Source organism: Pseudoliparis swirei, chromosome 2 (assembly GCF_029220125.1).
Source record: "Pseudoliparis swirei isolate HS2019 ecotype Mariana Trench chromosome 2, NWPU_hadal_v1, whole genome shotgun sequence".
In the NCBI taxonomy this organism is placed as follows: Eukaryota; Metazoa; Chordata; class Actinopteri; order Perciformes; family Liparidae; genus Pseudoliparis; species Pseudoliparis swirei.
Window position 1 is genome coordinate 4,272,971 of NC_079389.1, and position 16,651 is coordinate 4,289,621.

Below are 16,651 nucleotides of genomic sequence, written 5' to 3' on the forward strand. Positions count from 1 at the left end.
ATGAAGCCTCGAGCTATTCAACCCGACTGAGACACAGAACTACAATGGTTCTATATTCAGAGGAATAACTGTGTGTGTGTGTGTGTGTGTGTGTGTGTGTGTGTGTGTGTGTGTATGTGTGTGTGTGACGTACAGGTCTTCCTTTGTTTCCTCTGGATCCTCTGTCTCCTGGATAGCCGGGTGGCCCCTGTTGGAACAAACAGAGAGAACCAATGAGAGTCCTGGGAGTCCCTCTATTATCTTCACATGACAACAACAGGGGTCACGGGGTCACAGGGTCACTTAAAGTCACAGTGACCCAGACCGCCAGAGGACCGCTGTGCACAGGTCCATGTGAGGGGACGTGATGCAGGAGGTGCTCTCATGCCATCTAGTGTCAGTTCAGGTAGTTGAAATCATTTCTGAGGCGCTCACCATGGGTCCAGGGTGGCCTCTGATACCGGTGACCTGCAGGGGGGGGGGAGATATTAAATATATAACCTGTATTCAGATGATGTTTTTTTGTGCCAAATGCTGCAGGTGTGTTTATATTTAGTAAACACTCACAAGAGGGACCTCTCCGGGTTCTCCCTTCGGACCCTGAACACACAGATGAACAACAACGCATGTCAAAGTCAGACTCTAGGATGATGATTACAGAAGTAAACATATAGATGTGTTGAAGTAGCAACGTGTCAGAACTGTGGCCCACCTTGTAGATCCTCTCTCCACCTGCAACGAGGAGAAGACACAGGGCGTCACGTTATGTGTTAAACCCACAGTGAAATATGAACGTCAGGAATATGAATGAAAAGAATAATTGGGATGAAACGTCTGAAGAAGAATCGTGGGTCATGCCGGGGAGGGAAAGTAAGTAACTGCTTGTTAACGGCAGTCATTGGTTGATTGTTTCTGATAAACGGAACATTTTACCTGTGAAAATCTAATTTCATGTTATGATATCATTGTTGATTCCAAATGTGATTTTTTTTCTCCTGTTTTCTGTATTAGGTATATTCAGTATATATATATATATATATATGTGTCTATATATATAGTTTTCTCTCTATATATATATGTGTATATATATGTGTATATATATATAAATATATATATACACACATAGAAATATATTCATATATATATATACATGTATTATATATAAGTATGTATTTATATATATGTATATAGAAACATATATATACACTTTATATACATATTTAAATGTATATATACATATATTTAGAATAATATATTTATATGGATATATTTATATATATGTTTAGACGGATAGATATAAATATATATATTTATATACAGTATATAGACATATATATGTCTATATATATGTCGATATTTATTATATATTATTGAATATTTTTTGTAATATAATTGTGCCCTTCACCTACAGTATAAGGTAGAAAACATCAAAATAAAAAACACCCAAACACATTGTTTCCTTCTCCACCGGTCAACCTCCAGAGAGCCTCTCACCTCCGAACGTCTCCTGTCCGCCTCTGCCGGTCGACGGGTTGGACTGACACACCGGGCAGCACTCTCCGTCGGGGATGACCATCTTCTCGCAGTTGGTCAGCTCGTCGCACTGGATCTCGTCGCAGAGGACCTGCCCGTTGTCACACACGCAGATCCGGCACGGCTCCGGCTTCCAGATGTCCCTGTTGGTGTACACCTGGCTGTCCGCCGTGCAGCTCATGTCGTCTCCTGAAGGGTCAGAGGTCACCGTGAGTTCAACAACACCGTGAGTTCAACACCGGGAGTTCATCAACAATGTGAGATCATCAACAATGTGAGTTCTTCAAGACTGTAAGTTCAACACCGTGAGTTCAACACCGTGAGTTCAACAACAATGTGAGTTCATCAACACCGTGAGTTCAACACCGTGAGTTCATCAACACCGGGAGTTCATCAACAACGGGAGTTCATCAACACCGTGAGTTCATCAACAATGTGAGTTCATCAACAATGTGAGTTCAACACCGTGAGTTCATCAACACCGGGAGTTCATCAACAATGTGAGTTCATCAACAATGTGAGTTCTTCAAGACCGTAAGTTCAACACCGTGAGTTCATCAACACCGTGAGTTCAACACTGTGAGTTCATCAACACCGTGAGTTCAACACTGTGAGTTCATCAACACCGTGAGTTCATCAACACTGTGAGTTCAACACTGTAAGTTCAACACCGTGAGTTCATCAACACCGTGAGTTCATCAACACTGTGAGTTCAACACCGTGAGTTTATCAACACCGTGAGTTCATCAACACCGTGAGTTCAACACCGTGAGTTCATCAACACTGTGAGTTCAACACCGTGAGTTCATCAACACCGAGAGTTCAACACCATGAGTTCAAGACTGGGAGTTCATCAACATGTGAGTTCAACACTGTAAGTTCAACACCGTGAGTTCATCAACTCTCAAAAAGCAAGTGGACGTTCATGTTTATAAACGTGTGTGTTTATCAAATGATTTTTTCAGAGACAATTAACCCCAATACTGCAGACAGGCGAGGACACACATGTTGTGTACATTGTGTACATAGTGTCAAACATGTTAAAGCAACACTATGTAACTTTTGGACCTTAAAATAACAGCTTGAAAAAAAAATTGCCGCTACAATGACTTTTAATATGACGATTTGCGTCTCCGCTATTGCCATCGGGGGTCTGTGGGGAAATAACTCCGCTATGTAAGATTCTGGAGCCGCCCGGTACATCCGGCGGATGTACTCGACCTGCTTTCTGGCAGTGATTACGCAATGTCATAAAGTGCCACTCCACGCTCGCAGTTCCAGTATAAGGGTAGCTTTTTTTATGTAGCTTTTTGGTGTTGTCAACAATAATGTATTCGATCACACGTACTCCACATTTGAAGTCCCCCAAAACAAAAGGAAATGACTGCACGCGCGCCCCCCCCCCCAAAAAGCCGGCAAACAGCTGATCGACCAGGCAGAGACCTGGCGAGGCGCCGCGTTCAATCCCCGCGCTCCTTCACCCTAGTCCGTAGGTGCTGGGCCAGTTCACAGTGTTCCTGCGCAGTCTTCTATTAGTGATCCCGCCCGTTGGTATGAATCCCCCACCTCCCCCTCGTCACCTTTTATAACCCGTGACACGTACAAATAATAATAATAATATTATTATAATACAGGACAACACATGATCCCAACTCAATACAAGTGTATGCGAGGCTGCATCTATCGTCACTGGGTATTTACGACACTGAAATCGATACCTAAATACCTAAAAACCTGAAGGGGGCGCCAAAAGTGAAAAGTTACATAGTGTTGCTTTAAGATATGAGATAACCAGGAAGAACTCCCATGTTCTTCACCCAGAACGTGAACCTCCATTTAGATCCATCCTGATATCTCAAGTTGTGATTGTTCAACAGCTGCTCCTTCACCTCCAGAGAACACAAATAATTAAATTTTTTAAATTAAAACAATTATATATATATATATACATACACATATATATATATGTATATACATACACATATATATATATACATACACATATATATATGTATATATAAATATATACATGTATACACATATATACACATATGTGTATATATATATACTTTTTTACTTTTTAATTTTTTTATTCTAATATATGGACATATTTCCAGCGTTGTTGTGCATATATATATATATGTGCATATATGCATACATGTATATACATGTATAAGCACAACATATATATATATATATGTTCATATATGCATATATGTATATACATGTATAAGCGCAACATATATATAAATATATATACTGTATATGTACAAAAGTGCTGGAAATATCTCCTGTAAAAACAGCTAGTTGCATTGTTCTCCTCCAGAACCTGGTGACGGTGAAGGTCGTGACCTCTCTCTCTCTAACACAGTCCTTGAAAGGCCTCTTGCTCCTGTATCCGAGCCCCCCTCCCTCAGGTCTTCACCTGTTCCTGATGTGAACAGCAGGGGGCGGCTCTGAGCCTCAGACCTGCAGGTAAAGGTCTTGGAGAGGGAGAAGCCCCCTGATGGGACTTCAGTCCAACTCAACCAGAAGTCGCCATGGTTACAAAATAACGTGAATGACCAATCACGTGAAAGGTATACACCCCTTTTAAGTATTATGTTACAGACAACATGTTTTAACATGTCTCACTTACATATTTATACTCAGACAAAACTGTGAATGTAGACACACTGCAGAGAAAGATGTACAAGTACGACTAGAGCTCTGAGCTGAAATTTGACAAACACACACACACACACACACACACACATATATATAAAACACATATATACATGTGTATATATATTATTACTGTAAGGCGAGATTAAATGCAATGTACCCATCAAATATATATAAATATATATATATATATTAATAAATATATATATATATGTATTTATATAAAAACTAATATATACATATATATATAATATACATATACAGCTATTAAAATATATATATATAAAGAATATATAAATATGTATACATATAAATATATATATATAGATGCATATATACATCTCTATGTATAAGAAATATATACATATAAGTATAAATATATATACATATATATGCAACACTATATATGCACATATATACATATATATATATATTTATATTTGATGGGTACATTGCATGTAATCTCGCCTTAATATTAATATAACACCTCGAACACATAAAGTTTGATTATTAAATGTATTCATTTTTCATGATAAAATCTATATACTCACTGTAAGAACGCTAGTGTACATATACATAATGCAATCTTGTAATATAGTATAAAAAAGACAAGATGTATATATACAATGAATTAAAAAAGATACTTATGAAAACACTTCAAGTATAACCCTAGGAGTCTGGTGTCGTGGTCTGACCGTGGGACAGTTATAGCTCAAATATATTATATAAATGTATATATATATATATACATTTATATATAGATATATGATATATATCTATATATATATTTATAATATATATATATGATATATATATATATATATATGCTAATATGATATGAACACACTCAGAAACTATACCCGCCATAATGACCCCGTGTTGGCAACTTTCATCCGGTCATATTTTAGAAGATGGACAAACAACAACCCAAAGTTCCACCTCTACAGCCGTCGTTGTTCCCTGTGGCTACTCAGCCGGTGACGCCTCCCCGCCTCAGACGAGGCCTTTCCAAAAAGAAGAACAGTCCGTGCTGGAAGACTCGGAGCATCGCTCCTCACTCGTGACTTGGCCATAAATCCTGATTTTTTTCCCCTTTTTGGTTCCAGAGAACAGGCGTGTGTGTTCCTCGTCTGCTCGATGAATTTAAGACTCGGCTTAGAGTTCTGGAGAACACGTGTTCGTGTTGCCTCAAACGTGATGTCACCCAGGTGAGGACACCAGGTGACTTCAGGGCCTTTTCAGGATGTTAAGAGCCACTGGGGGGTCAGGCCGAGCCATCTGGCCACAGAGCTGGGAGGAGATTTAATTTCCCTGAATTTCAAACTGCTGAAATTTACTGGAAGAGAAGCGTTCTTATAAAAACACAGGAGAAACCATGAGAACAGAAGGAGGAGGAGGAGGAGGAAGAGGAAGAAGAGGAGTAGATAGACCTACACTTTCTCTTCTCCTCTCAGGTAATTCCTTCTCCACAGACGTCTATAAAACAACTTTAGCTGCAACGTCGACGTAAAGGAACGTTCCCTCAGACGGTGGAGCTGGAGGCGGAGGAGGAGGAGAAGAAGACAGAAGAAGAAGAAGGAAGGAAGAAGAAGAAGGAAGAAAGGATGAAAAGGAGAAGAAGAAGAAGGAAGGAAGAAGAAGAAGGAAGAAAGGATGAAAAGGAGAAGAAGAAGAAGAAGAAGAAGAAGAAGATAGTTGTTGTGTTTTCTTCTAATCTGGAAACACTCACAACATGCAGAGAGTTAGAAAACGACCTGATGGAAACAATGAGTCACGTAACGCTGGAGCTCCCCCCCCCCCGTCTGGCCACACCCCCTGATTTTCATGAACATCTCCCTCCATGACGTTAGTTCTCCTTCTCAGTGGACCGACTGGTTAGAACCGGATTCCTGGTCCAGATGTGAATGAGTTACAGCTGCTCTGCTTCAGCTGCTGCTTCCTGCGTCTGGGCTTTTCCTTCAACGGGTAGACAAAACCCGGAAGAGAGATTCTTCCAGATGGACCAATCGGCCGGGGCCAGAGGTCTTCTGTTCACTGTAGTTGGAGAGCGTTAGAAAAGAGGCTCAACTGTGAATGTTCTCGAGGCGCTCACCAATGTCAGGTCAGGGTCAAAGCTCACCAAGGTCAGGTCAGGGTCAAAGGTCACCAGGGTCAGGGTCAAAGGTCACCTGGTGGGATATACTTGGATGATTCTCTCTGGTCTCTCTGAGTGCATTTAACTTCTATACCGTCTCAGACACTCGGCGCGTTCGGAGGTTGTTTACTAAACGGCGTCTACTTCACAGTAATCATAACACACGTGGAATGTAAATGTGTGTGTGCGTGTGTGTGTGTTTAAACAAGGGAGCGTTCCCTCTTGTTCTAGTTCTTAACCCTCCTGTTACCTTTACATTTACTGACATATTTTACCCTCGGGGTCAATTTGACCCCAGCAATTAAAACCTCCAGAAAATTATTAGAATTAATATTGTTTTCCAAGTTTAAGTGTGAGGTACTTTATGTTTGTTTGTTGACTACCTAAATAGACCTTTAAATATATAAAAAAGTTGATATTTCTTATATGTTTGACACAGTGAAAACAGCCTGGGGTCAAATTGACCCGAAAGAACACCGACATTAAACATTGAATGGGGTCAAATTGACCCAAAGGTAACAGGAGGGTTAAACCTTGAACGTCTACAGAAGGGGAACACAGGTCCAGAGCTCTTCTGTCTCCACACGGCTCTCAACATGGCCGACGGCTGAGCCAGCGGCTAGCAGCTAACGGTGCTAACGGGGAAAACAAGCTCAGGAAGACATTACTCCTCTTTCTCTTTCTCTATATCAACGCTCTGATGTTCTTTTAAACTATGAAGACTTTTTCTGTTATAAATACTTTTTAAGTTATGAAGACTTTGTCAGTTATAAAGACTTTTTCTTTTATTGAGACTATTCTATTATAAATGTGTCTTTAATTGAACAAGAGTCAAGGATATCTCAATTGCTGCATCTCACTCCTGCATTTCTTTTTAAACTGCATTGAAACTTATATTCTATTTCTTGCTTTTTGTCTGTTTTAAATGTTTAAATAGATGTTCCTAATTGATTTTAAGTCTTCTTTTCTTTCACATTATGTTTTGATGCTTTTTAATAGTTTCATGTGAAGCACTTTGAATGTCCTCATTGTTGAAAGGTGCTTTATGAGGACCACTTAAGAGACATGTATCCACATTAAACTACAGAGTCATGAAATATGGATACAGAGCTTGGCCATATATTCACATTTCCCTGCTGCTGCTACTTATGACAGACAATCATAATCTTCACTCACTTGAAATATCATGTTAAAAAAAAAACACGATGCCGGTTAACATTTGGACATTTTGGAAGTAAAAGTACACTACCGTTCAAACGTTTGGGGTCACTTAGAAATGTCTTTATTTTTCAAAGAAAAGCACTGTTTTTTCAATAAAGATAACATTAATCAAAAATACACACTATAAATTGTTAATGTGGTAAATGACTATTCTAGGTGGAAACGTCTGGTTTGTAATGAAATATCTCCATAGGTGTATAGAGGCCCATTTCCATCAACTATCACTCCAGTGTTCTAATGGTACATTGTGTTTGCTAATCGCCTTAGAAGACTAATGTCTGATTTGAAAACCCTTGTGCAATTATGTTAGCACAGCTGAAAACAGTTATGCTGGTGATATAAGCTATACAACTGGCCTTCCTTTGAGCTTGAAGTTTGAAGAACAAAATTAATACTTCAAATATTAATCATTATTTCTAACCTTGTCAATGTCTTGACTATATTTTCTATTCAATTTTCAATTCATTTGATAAATAAAAGTGAGTTTTCATGGAAGACACAAAATTGTCTGGATGACCCCAAACTTTTGAACGGTAGTGTATGTATGCAGCAAAATGAAGGAAAGTGGGTGACGTCAAACATTCCAGTTTACGGGAGCGGAGCGCTAATATATACAGAGGAGGTCGGAGCGCCCGGTGTTTTACATCAACGGAGCACAGAGCCAGATGTGAGGGAATAAACGGGGATCTCACAGGAATGTTCCTTTCAGCACAATGAAGACGTAAAATCAATTCAATGACAATTAAATATAATATCTGGCGATGTGACTGGAGAAAATATGGCAACAAACTTGTTTCAGAGGTACGTAGCGGTCGTTATCAGGACCGTACGTTCCACTGAGAGTTCAGCACGACTACGACAGCTTTGGGAAAAAAAATACAGATGATACCGAAAATCATAATTTAATTTTCAACTCTTCAGAATATAGAACATGAAAGCAACCGGTTATCAGAACTGTTGAATAAAACATTCACTGTAAACGGAGTCGTTTCAATGCAAATGATGTTTAAAGCTTATAATAATCGAGTAGTCTGCTCCCAGTGGTCATTTTGGGTAATTACATACATGAAGAAACTTTTTTTTTTAAACTTCTGTAATTGTCCTTTCTTCTTTTATCTTACTCCCCCGGCATGGATTTTAAACATATTCACCTCAAAGCTAATGACAATGTACACAAAAAACGGACAAAACAACAACAACAACAACAACAACGTGTGGTTGAAGTGCTCTAAGCAGTCATTAAAACTGCTTAGAGCAAATATGTCTGTACTTTATAATGATGTACTAAATATACAAATGAGAAATAAAGAAGAAGAAAAATTAATATATTTTATTGTGTAATACTTCTGCTATGCTAACGGTAAATAGGCTCACACCCTTTCGAATCGACTCCTCGAGGTTTTAAGGTTTCAGTCTTTAAAAATCTGCCGCAAATGAAATAATGATGTCAGACAAAAGACACAGTGTCCAGTGACTGTAATCCAATAGTTTCCATTCGTGCTACTTTCCAACCAAAGACCCGATGAAAACTGCTGACGCCGTCACTTTAAAAGTCGTCTCTGAGCGGCGGCGGTCTCACAGATTCTCATCGCACAAACCTCATGATCCACATGAATTCAGAAAAATGACGTGCGTGGTGAAACACGGGGATGATTCAGAAAACATCTGGCCGGACCGGCGGCTTCAATCATGAAGAAGAAAAAAAGAACCGTCTGCAAAATGTGAGCCGAGGAACATCGCGCTCAACACCGGCGGCTTAAAGCCGAACAAGAGGCCTTCAAAAAAAGAGAAATCAGAAAGCTGGGCCTCTGTTTCCTGCTTTTTTCATATCCCCGTCAAACACTCCGACCTCCTTCCCTTCCTTCCCTTCCTCCTCGTCCCTATCGAAGCACACTGTCTCCTTTTTGGACTTTTCCGACACACTCCTCTTGTTTCTTTTTCCATTTTTTGTTTTGTTCCTTTCTAAAAGCTCAGAGAAATGATGCAACCGGCCATCGGCCACGCCGCCGCGCTGCATCGTGCATGTGCACCTCTCCCCCCCCCCCCCCCCGGGGCAAAAGGATGTTTCATCCCCTAAATATTTACATTTTCAACTTGGACTGCGAAGTGAAAAGCTCGACATTATTTATGTTTCAGAGCTCTAACCCAGAAAGTCCCATAAGTTCCACTAAAGGGACAAACTCCCTTAAAAAAGCCGGTAAAAAAAGGCCTAAAACTCACCGTCAACTTAATGTAATGTTCCTTACACTCTAATGATGATAAATAAATGTAATAATGACTTATTTCCCTTGAAGCTGTGTATGTTTGAAGGGGTTTTGAGGGAATACAAAGACATGGTGAGGGGAGTGAATGCCTCAACAAAAGGTTTTTCCACTTTTTCTTCTCTTTTTTTGTGGAAGCACAGACTGAATCTGGAAAGCAGACAGCGGGTGAGCAGATGTCGAGGCCGAAGATTCCCCCCAGAGACACTTTGAGACGCGCTCGGCCCGGCATCGTCTCAGGGATGGAAAATCTTGACGTCGACTGCCCGTCCTTTGGGGAAAGTCGTTAACACGACGTGGGTTATTATTCTAACGGCTGTTTAACGTCTGCTGATCGTCACTTCAGACTCTTCAGTATTTAAAGAGCGACCGCTGGCCGGTAGCCAGGGATATCTGTGGTTAGTCAAATATAAGTGAGCACAGTGAAAAGGTGATGGTGGGGTCAACACCTCACTCAGCCCCCCAGAGGGACACAAACATAAATTATCACGAAAATAAATTCCTTCACGTTTGAAGCAGCCTGCAAATATAAAAATAAAAAAATTCAATGCTGGAGGCAGATATACAGAGAGAGAGAGAGTGAGAGAGAGAGAGAGAGAGAGAGAGAGAGAGACCTGATGATGATGATGACGAATTCAACCAGCAGCTGGACGGCCATTCATTTGAGAGAGAGAGACTGTCTCTCTCTCTCTCTCTCTCTCTCCAACCAGTTGCATTCTTTATTCAACGTGTCATCAGCAGCAGAAACGTCTTCCTAGGAGACTCCAACCACCCCATTTTCAACATGTCTACATTTCCTTTTGTCCACGTCACATCTTAACTCAGGGGAGCCCCCGGCGTTTGACTTGCTCAAGGGTAGAAGTGGAAGGCAGACATTCTCGCTCAAAAGATTTTCAAACATCATCTTTAAAAGTACCGAGCGTATTCTCAAGTCTTATCTTTTGGAGTCACGACGGTCATGAACGACCACGAAGGCTATTTTCCAGAGGAGATTTTTTTTAGTTTGACTTCCTGTGGTCTGGAGTAAGACGATCCTCTGGGCTTCACAACATCGCAGCAGCGTCCTCCACACCCTTTCACATTCTTGCTCTTGTTTTTTTTTCTTCCCTCTCTCTCCCTTTTCTCCTCCTTTATAAATTCCAGCTTTAATCCTCTTCTTCTATCCTGATCGTCCTCCTCCTTTCTCTTTCAACCCCGCCTCCTCCCTCTGAGGGCCTTGCCTGGGCTTTTCTCCCCCCCCCCCCCCCCCTCTTATGATAGATATGAAGTTACGATGAAGTGAAGTTCCCTCCTTTCCGGTCTTATCCTATGTTTGAAGCTCAACCCACTGAATACCAGGCTCAGGAACCAGAGGGCCAATGGGAATCAAGACTAGACGCCTATAATTAACAGATCTGACTCGTGTAAATAAAGACTGGCGTGACCCACTTCTAACACGGCGATGACAAGTTTAATATGCAGGAAAACTCCTGTTAATTCGATTGAATTCCTACCGGTAGGATTTAAAGCTGGCAGAATTAAAAAGACCATTTTTTCTTTTCTTTAATGAACTGTAAACTATTTGAAGTTAGAGCATTATAAAAGACGCTCGATGTTACGCAAGCTTTTTGCCCCCTTTAACTCCCAAAAGCCCCTCCATCCCTTCCCCCGTTTTGGTGAAATGGCCCCATGGGGGGCTTGAACGGTAGCCATGAGTCACCGGCTACGAGCCGACATTTCCACATGTCATTGGTCCGGCTCTGTGTGAGAGCTGCTCTGTTGGGTGGAAACCCTGACTGGACGTTGGGCTAGACAGCGGGCAAGAGATACGGACACAGACTCCCCTTGTGTGAGAAGAATGGACCATTCTCATCATGGAGTGTGTCATATGGAGAACTGAAGGAGCAATGCCCATTTTGATGCAACGGACCATGATGCAATACAAAAAAAGGTACCTAGGAACTGCTTCTTAGCATTCCTGGATCATCTCTGTGGTTCATGCATCTGCTTTGCAAATAAACTGAGTTTAATAGTGGGAGAGATTTCAAGGAACATCTTCTCCTGTGCCGAGGTTCTGGCATTGTCGCCCGGTAAAGTTCATCACCATGTGTGCTGGAACTCTACGAAACTTCACATTTCTTTTCCTGTCCGAACACGAGCCCCTTGGAGAGATGCTAAGTCTGTACCGTTGAACATTCTTTGTAATAATGATTTCTCAGGGATCCTCTCTGTTGTAAGACTTTTTTTCCATTAATCTGACACTGAAATGTGGGAGTGCATGAGGTAAGCCCAATATATGGGGTCCAATCCAATCCAGGCATCCATCATACACAATGAACATGAAGTCAAACACTGTGTAACTACAAGTCTAATGTCATTACTTTGAACCCACTGCAGAAATGTAATGTTTTTCTGCTCCACTACAAGAGGGATGCAAACATGAACCCAAAAAAGTGGCATTTCACCACATTTTTTAAGAGCCTGAATGTAACTCTGGCCTCACTGTTAAGTCTGGTCGGCCGTGTTTCTCCACTAGTTCACCCTCTGCAGCCCTAATGTACACAACCGAGCTACAACTTAGAATTTCGGTCTGACCAAAACCTGCAATTATGGCCAACGGTCACCATGTTTGTGGCATTTAAACGAGTAGTGCTTCAGAAGAGGACTCACAATGTCAAAGGATGACATCGGAGAAAAAAGTGTTGTGTAACTTTAAAGCAACTTATTAAGCTCTTATTATCTGTCTATTTGAACATGACCTTGATCATCTGTTGCTGACCTCTAAATTGACCTTAATTCAAGGGATTGTCGCCATCATGGTGAAAGAAATACCACCGTTAGTATTATCATTATGAAGAGACTTTGGCATTGTGCAAGCATTGGGCATTTCCAAGAGTCCATTTTCTTCAAGGATGTGGAAACGACAAGAGATGACTAAATAAAAGTCGTTATCGTGACAGGACTACTGACACAAAAAAAGAATCAACAGCGACTTTAATCTGATTTTGCTGAATCATCACCTGGCCAGAGACACTGGACCACAGAGAGAAAGGTACCCAGAAGGGACATACCACCTCGTGAAATTTAAAGATTTAAAGCAATTACATCAGCCTTTGAAACAGTGCTGTATTACACTGAGACCTGCCAACACACAGAGGGTAAACGGCAGAAAACAAACCTCCTGAACTTCTGGAGAAACTACAACCAGCTGTAGAAACACTGGCAGTACGGCTGTCTCAAAGGCCGTGTTGGCTTCTCTGGCTTTTGGAGAGTAATACTTTTTAAAAGGTGAAGAGAGCTATCGTTTTGCCTAAACTACTTAAAATCATCGTAACATCAACACTACTTTTATGAACAATTAAATTAAATTTAACAACTTAGTACTGCACTTGCATAATCGAGATGGACATGAATGAGGGACAACGAATGGTCAACATTGAAGAATTTTTTTTTTGTACAAATGCAAAATGTATAAGTCTGTTCTGTGAGAGAACCTTGATGACATGATCGGGGTCCTTTTCTCAAACTTCGGAATAAGTAGAGTAGAACTTCTTTTGAGAAAAAGAAAAGAACCTTAATGCATTCCAATTAATTTTGAACCTTGAGCCTACATGTCCCATGATGCAACAGGATAATCTATCTTTCAGACCCACTTGTTTCAATCCTCACACATCCATTGGCATTTCTGAACAAATACAAAATTCCAAGTCTGTAGCGTCAGAGAACCTTGATGACATCATCAGGGTCCTCTTCTCAAACTACGGAAAAAGTAGAGTAGAACCTCTTTTGGCCCTACATTGATGGTCTTCAGTCTATACAGCCAGCATGGGGTATCAACCCGGTGTTTGTGTTATTCATTCAGCAACATCACATCACATTTGAACCCGGTGGCCAACGCAAGAGTCCTATGACTAGTATGCAGTTCTGGCACATTCTTAATTATAACAAAAATAAGACACTTATATGGCACTCGAGGGGAATCCAAACCTGTTGTGTGTTCAGCCGCCGCCCCCTCATCCACCCACAGGGGCAGGCTGTCAGGATGACAGGGCAGATTGGTGACTAAGTGCCAAATCAAGGACCAGGAAGCCCAGTCGGGGGGGGGGACACATTATTGCATAGCTCTTGAACAAATAGTCACTTTAACATGAACCTGCCGAGGGTGTTCGGTGTAACTGTTTGGGCAAACCATCAGGCGGTAAGTCCCACATCCGGCCCGATGCTCAAGCCCCCCAAAAGCAAATATTGACACGTTATGTCTTACATCAGCCAGTTGACATCCTCCCCGATGCTAACTCAAGGCTAAGACGTTTTCTTCTCTTTTTTTATATCTCTTCCGAATACTGCCAAACAGACTACTTCAACATCTGGAAGGGATCATCCCCCCCCCTCCCCGTACACACACACACACACACACACACACATTCTCTAAGCCTCCATTTGCTGAGTGATATTATTTAGTTTCCAAGTCCTTACATCGGCATTGGAAGTCTATCGGCTCCGTCGTCGTCTGTGCCACCAAAGAAGACCTTTTAGGTCCAGGTCCCCAGGTGTCGTCGTCCCCCCCCCCCCCCCCCCCCGACATAGTAAAAAAACGTTGCCTTCCTCGCGTACCTCAAGACACCCAACGTACGAGCCCCGACCGACCTCCTTTAACTCTGGAAGAAAAGAGGCGTTTAATCAAGTCATTGCTAAAAAATGTGCCATGTGTTTCCAATCGAGTCCCGGCTGCGGACCTGGGTGAGTTCACATTGTTCGGACATTTCAGCGCTGGGAGAAGACGGCCCACGGTTTGACGTGATCGCAATGATGTGGCAACGGCAACTGGAACCAATTTGGGAGGTAACTTTACGTAGGTTTTGTCGATTAGGAGCAGCGGATTTCTATTTTTTCTCTCCGAAATGGAAGAAAAAGAAGAAAAATACGTCCTGAGTTGATTTAGAATTTTTTTTTGGTGGGGGGGGAGGGGCTGTGACGAGTATGAAAAGGCCTGGTTATGATGAGACATGAATGTAATCCACTGGTTTCACAAAGATGCAGTCTGTATGCTCTTTGATGTGAGGCGCTAAGTGGCATCTTTGAAGATGTTTTACAGCTATTTTAGTATCTGGGAGGGGTAGTGTTCACACACACACACACACACACTGTGTGTACAGGCTCTTGTTTTTTTGTTGTAAAAGGAGTCAGTGATCTATCGACGTTTATCTTCCTTTTTTCCATCTTCACCTCCCAGAAACTTTTACCCTAAATAATATTTGACAACGTAACGGTCTCTTCCAAAAACAGGACGCAGGGTTTTTTTTGTACGACACGTTCTCTCCGGTAATCCGTCCTGGCTTCACCGTTTCCAACGATGAGTTCTCTGATCTCTTTCCACACATGTGCAGGCCGTGCCACGTGACTTTCAAGCCGTATATGGATGTATTAACATTTGCTTTAAACATGTTTTCAGTCTTCAAAAGCGCTATATTGGATTTTTTTTGTGTGCAAATTCCAACAAAGTCCCTTTCCCTCAGATATCTTTCCAATAACCTCCATGCCCTCAACATAAGTCTAGGACTTACTCTTCAGAAGATACTTTCAAAATGGAGTTGATAGTTTACAGAGAGAGTGAGACTGCTTGCAATTACGTAGTTGCATCAACATGGAACCTCACTCAATTAGAAGTTTTATTTTTCATATAAAAGTCCCAATTAAATGGCTTAACGCTGGTAATCGTAACCATCCCGGCGCTGCTATGGCTTAACACACTCTTCATTTCGGAGGTGAAGAGTGAGTCTCTCGCGTATCCTCTATTCAGTGAAATGTAAAGATGGCAACTAAAGAAAAAACATCTGCGCATTAACAACAATTACATAGAATACCAACAAACCTTGAATAGCCCCCCCCCCTCCTCCCCCGCCTCCCCTTCCACACATGTGCATTGTCTCAACGCGCCTGTGAACCACATTTTCCCTCAGTCTACAAAAAACACCATGAACTTTTTCCACTGTTTTTATTTGGTCAAAAGGCGGCGGCCTCACCTACCTCCACTCCGTGGAAAATAAGCCTGCAGTGATCGCTGTTCATGTTTTCACGTTGAACAAAGACAAAAGCTTCTGAAAACTTTGGACATGCATCACACAAAACATGCAACCACACGTTTTCTATTCCCCGCCTGATGTGAAATGTCTTTTTTCTACTTTTTTTCCAGCACAATTAAAGTGTCACAAGGCCATTGTGTTGCACTCGCCACAGGGCGGCGCTCTACGTGGCGCCACGCTATCGCCCGACTGTCTCCGCTTCCTGTAAAACTGAACTTAAAGACTCATTTCAGTTAATGACACAATGAAAAGAACAACTTTGAATCACCCAGAGGGGAACGGAAAGCTTTAAGAATTTTCTTTAAAATAAACTGCTCTGTTTGTGCTGGACCCCATAACTCTACTCTCCACCAGGGGCCCCATGGCGCCGTGTGTGGGAGCAACACGTTCCCCATGATGACACATGTGTGGGAACAACATGGTCCCTGTGACGACACAAGAGATCAAACACAAATAGAAGGGGGCAGTTCAAGTAAAACAAGAACACTCGGGTGTTCCAGCTGTCGGAAGACACTGGCGCCCCCCCGCAGAACACAGAATGACCTGGAGAACCCGACTGCCCTCCCCCCCCCCATCCTTTTTCTCATGTCTCCTCACATCTGGCCTGAATTAACGCTCAGAGGTCTCCGTTCCCCTCGGAAAGGCGCCCGAGCTCCGGTTCTGAAATGCTTTCTGCAGATGTGCAACGCGAGTCTCGAGGGGAAGAAGAGAATCGTGGAAACACTTCATGAATGTTCCAATGTGGAGAGCTAGTGCAGGGGGGTAAAATGCAACCAAAAAAATACTCAAAATGGTGC

General features: G+C 41.8%; 1 protein-coding gene across 1 annotated transcript in view; it reads right to left on the reverse strand.

Moving 5' to 3' along the window:
* col5a2a (collagen, type V, alpha 2a) overlaps positions 1–16,651 on the reverse strand; it is a 43,460-nt gene that overhangs the window by 26,109 nt on the left and 700 nt on the right. The window contains exons 2-6 of the mRNA XM_056426878.1: positions 1,474–1,701; positions 692–711; positions 547–579; positions 415–447; positions 134–187 (exon numbers count right to left, since the gene is read on the reverse strand). Coding sequence (XP_056282853.1) covers positions 134–187; positions 415–447; positions 547–579; positions 692–711; positions 1,474–1,701 — 368 coding nt within the window. The remainder of the gene's footprint in view (positions 1–133; positions 188–414; positions 448–546; positions 580–691; positions 712–1,473; positions 1,702–16,651) is intronic.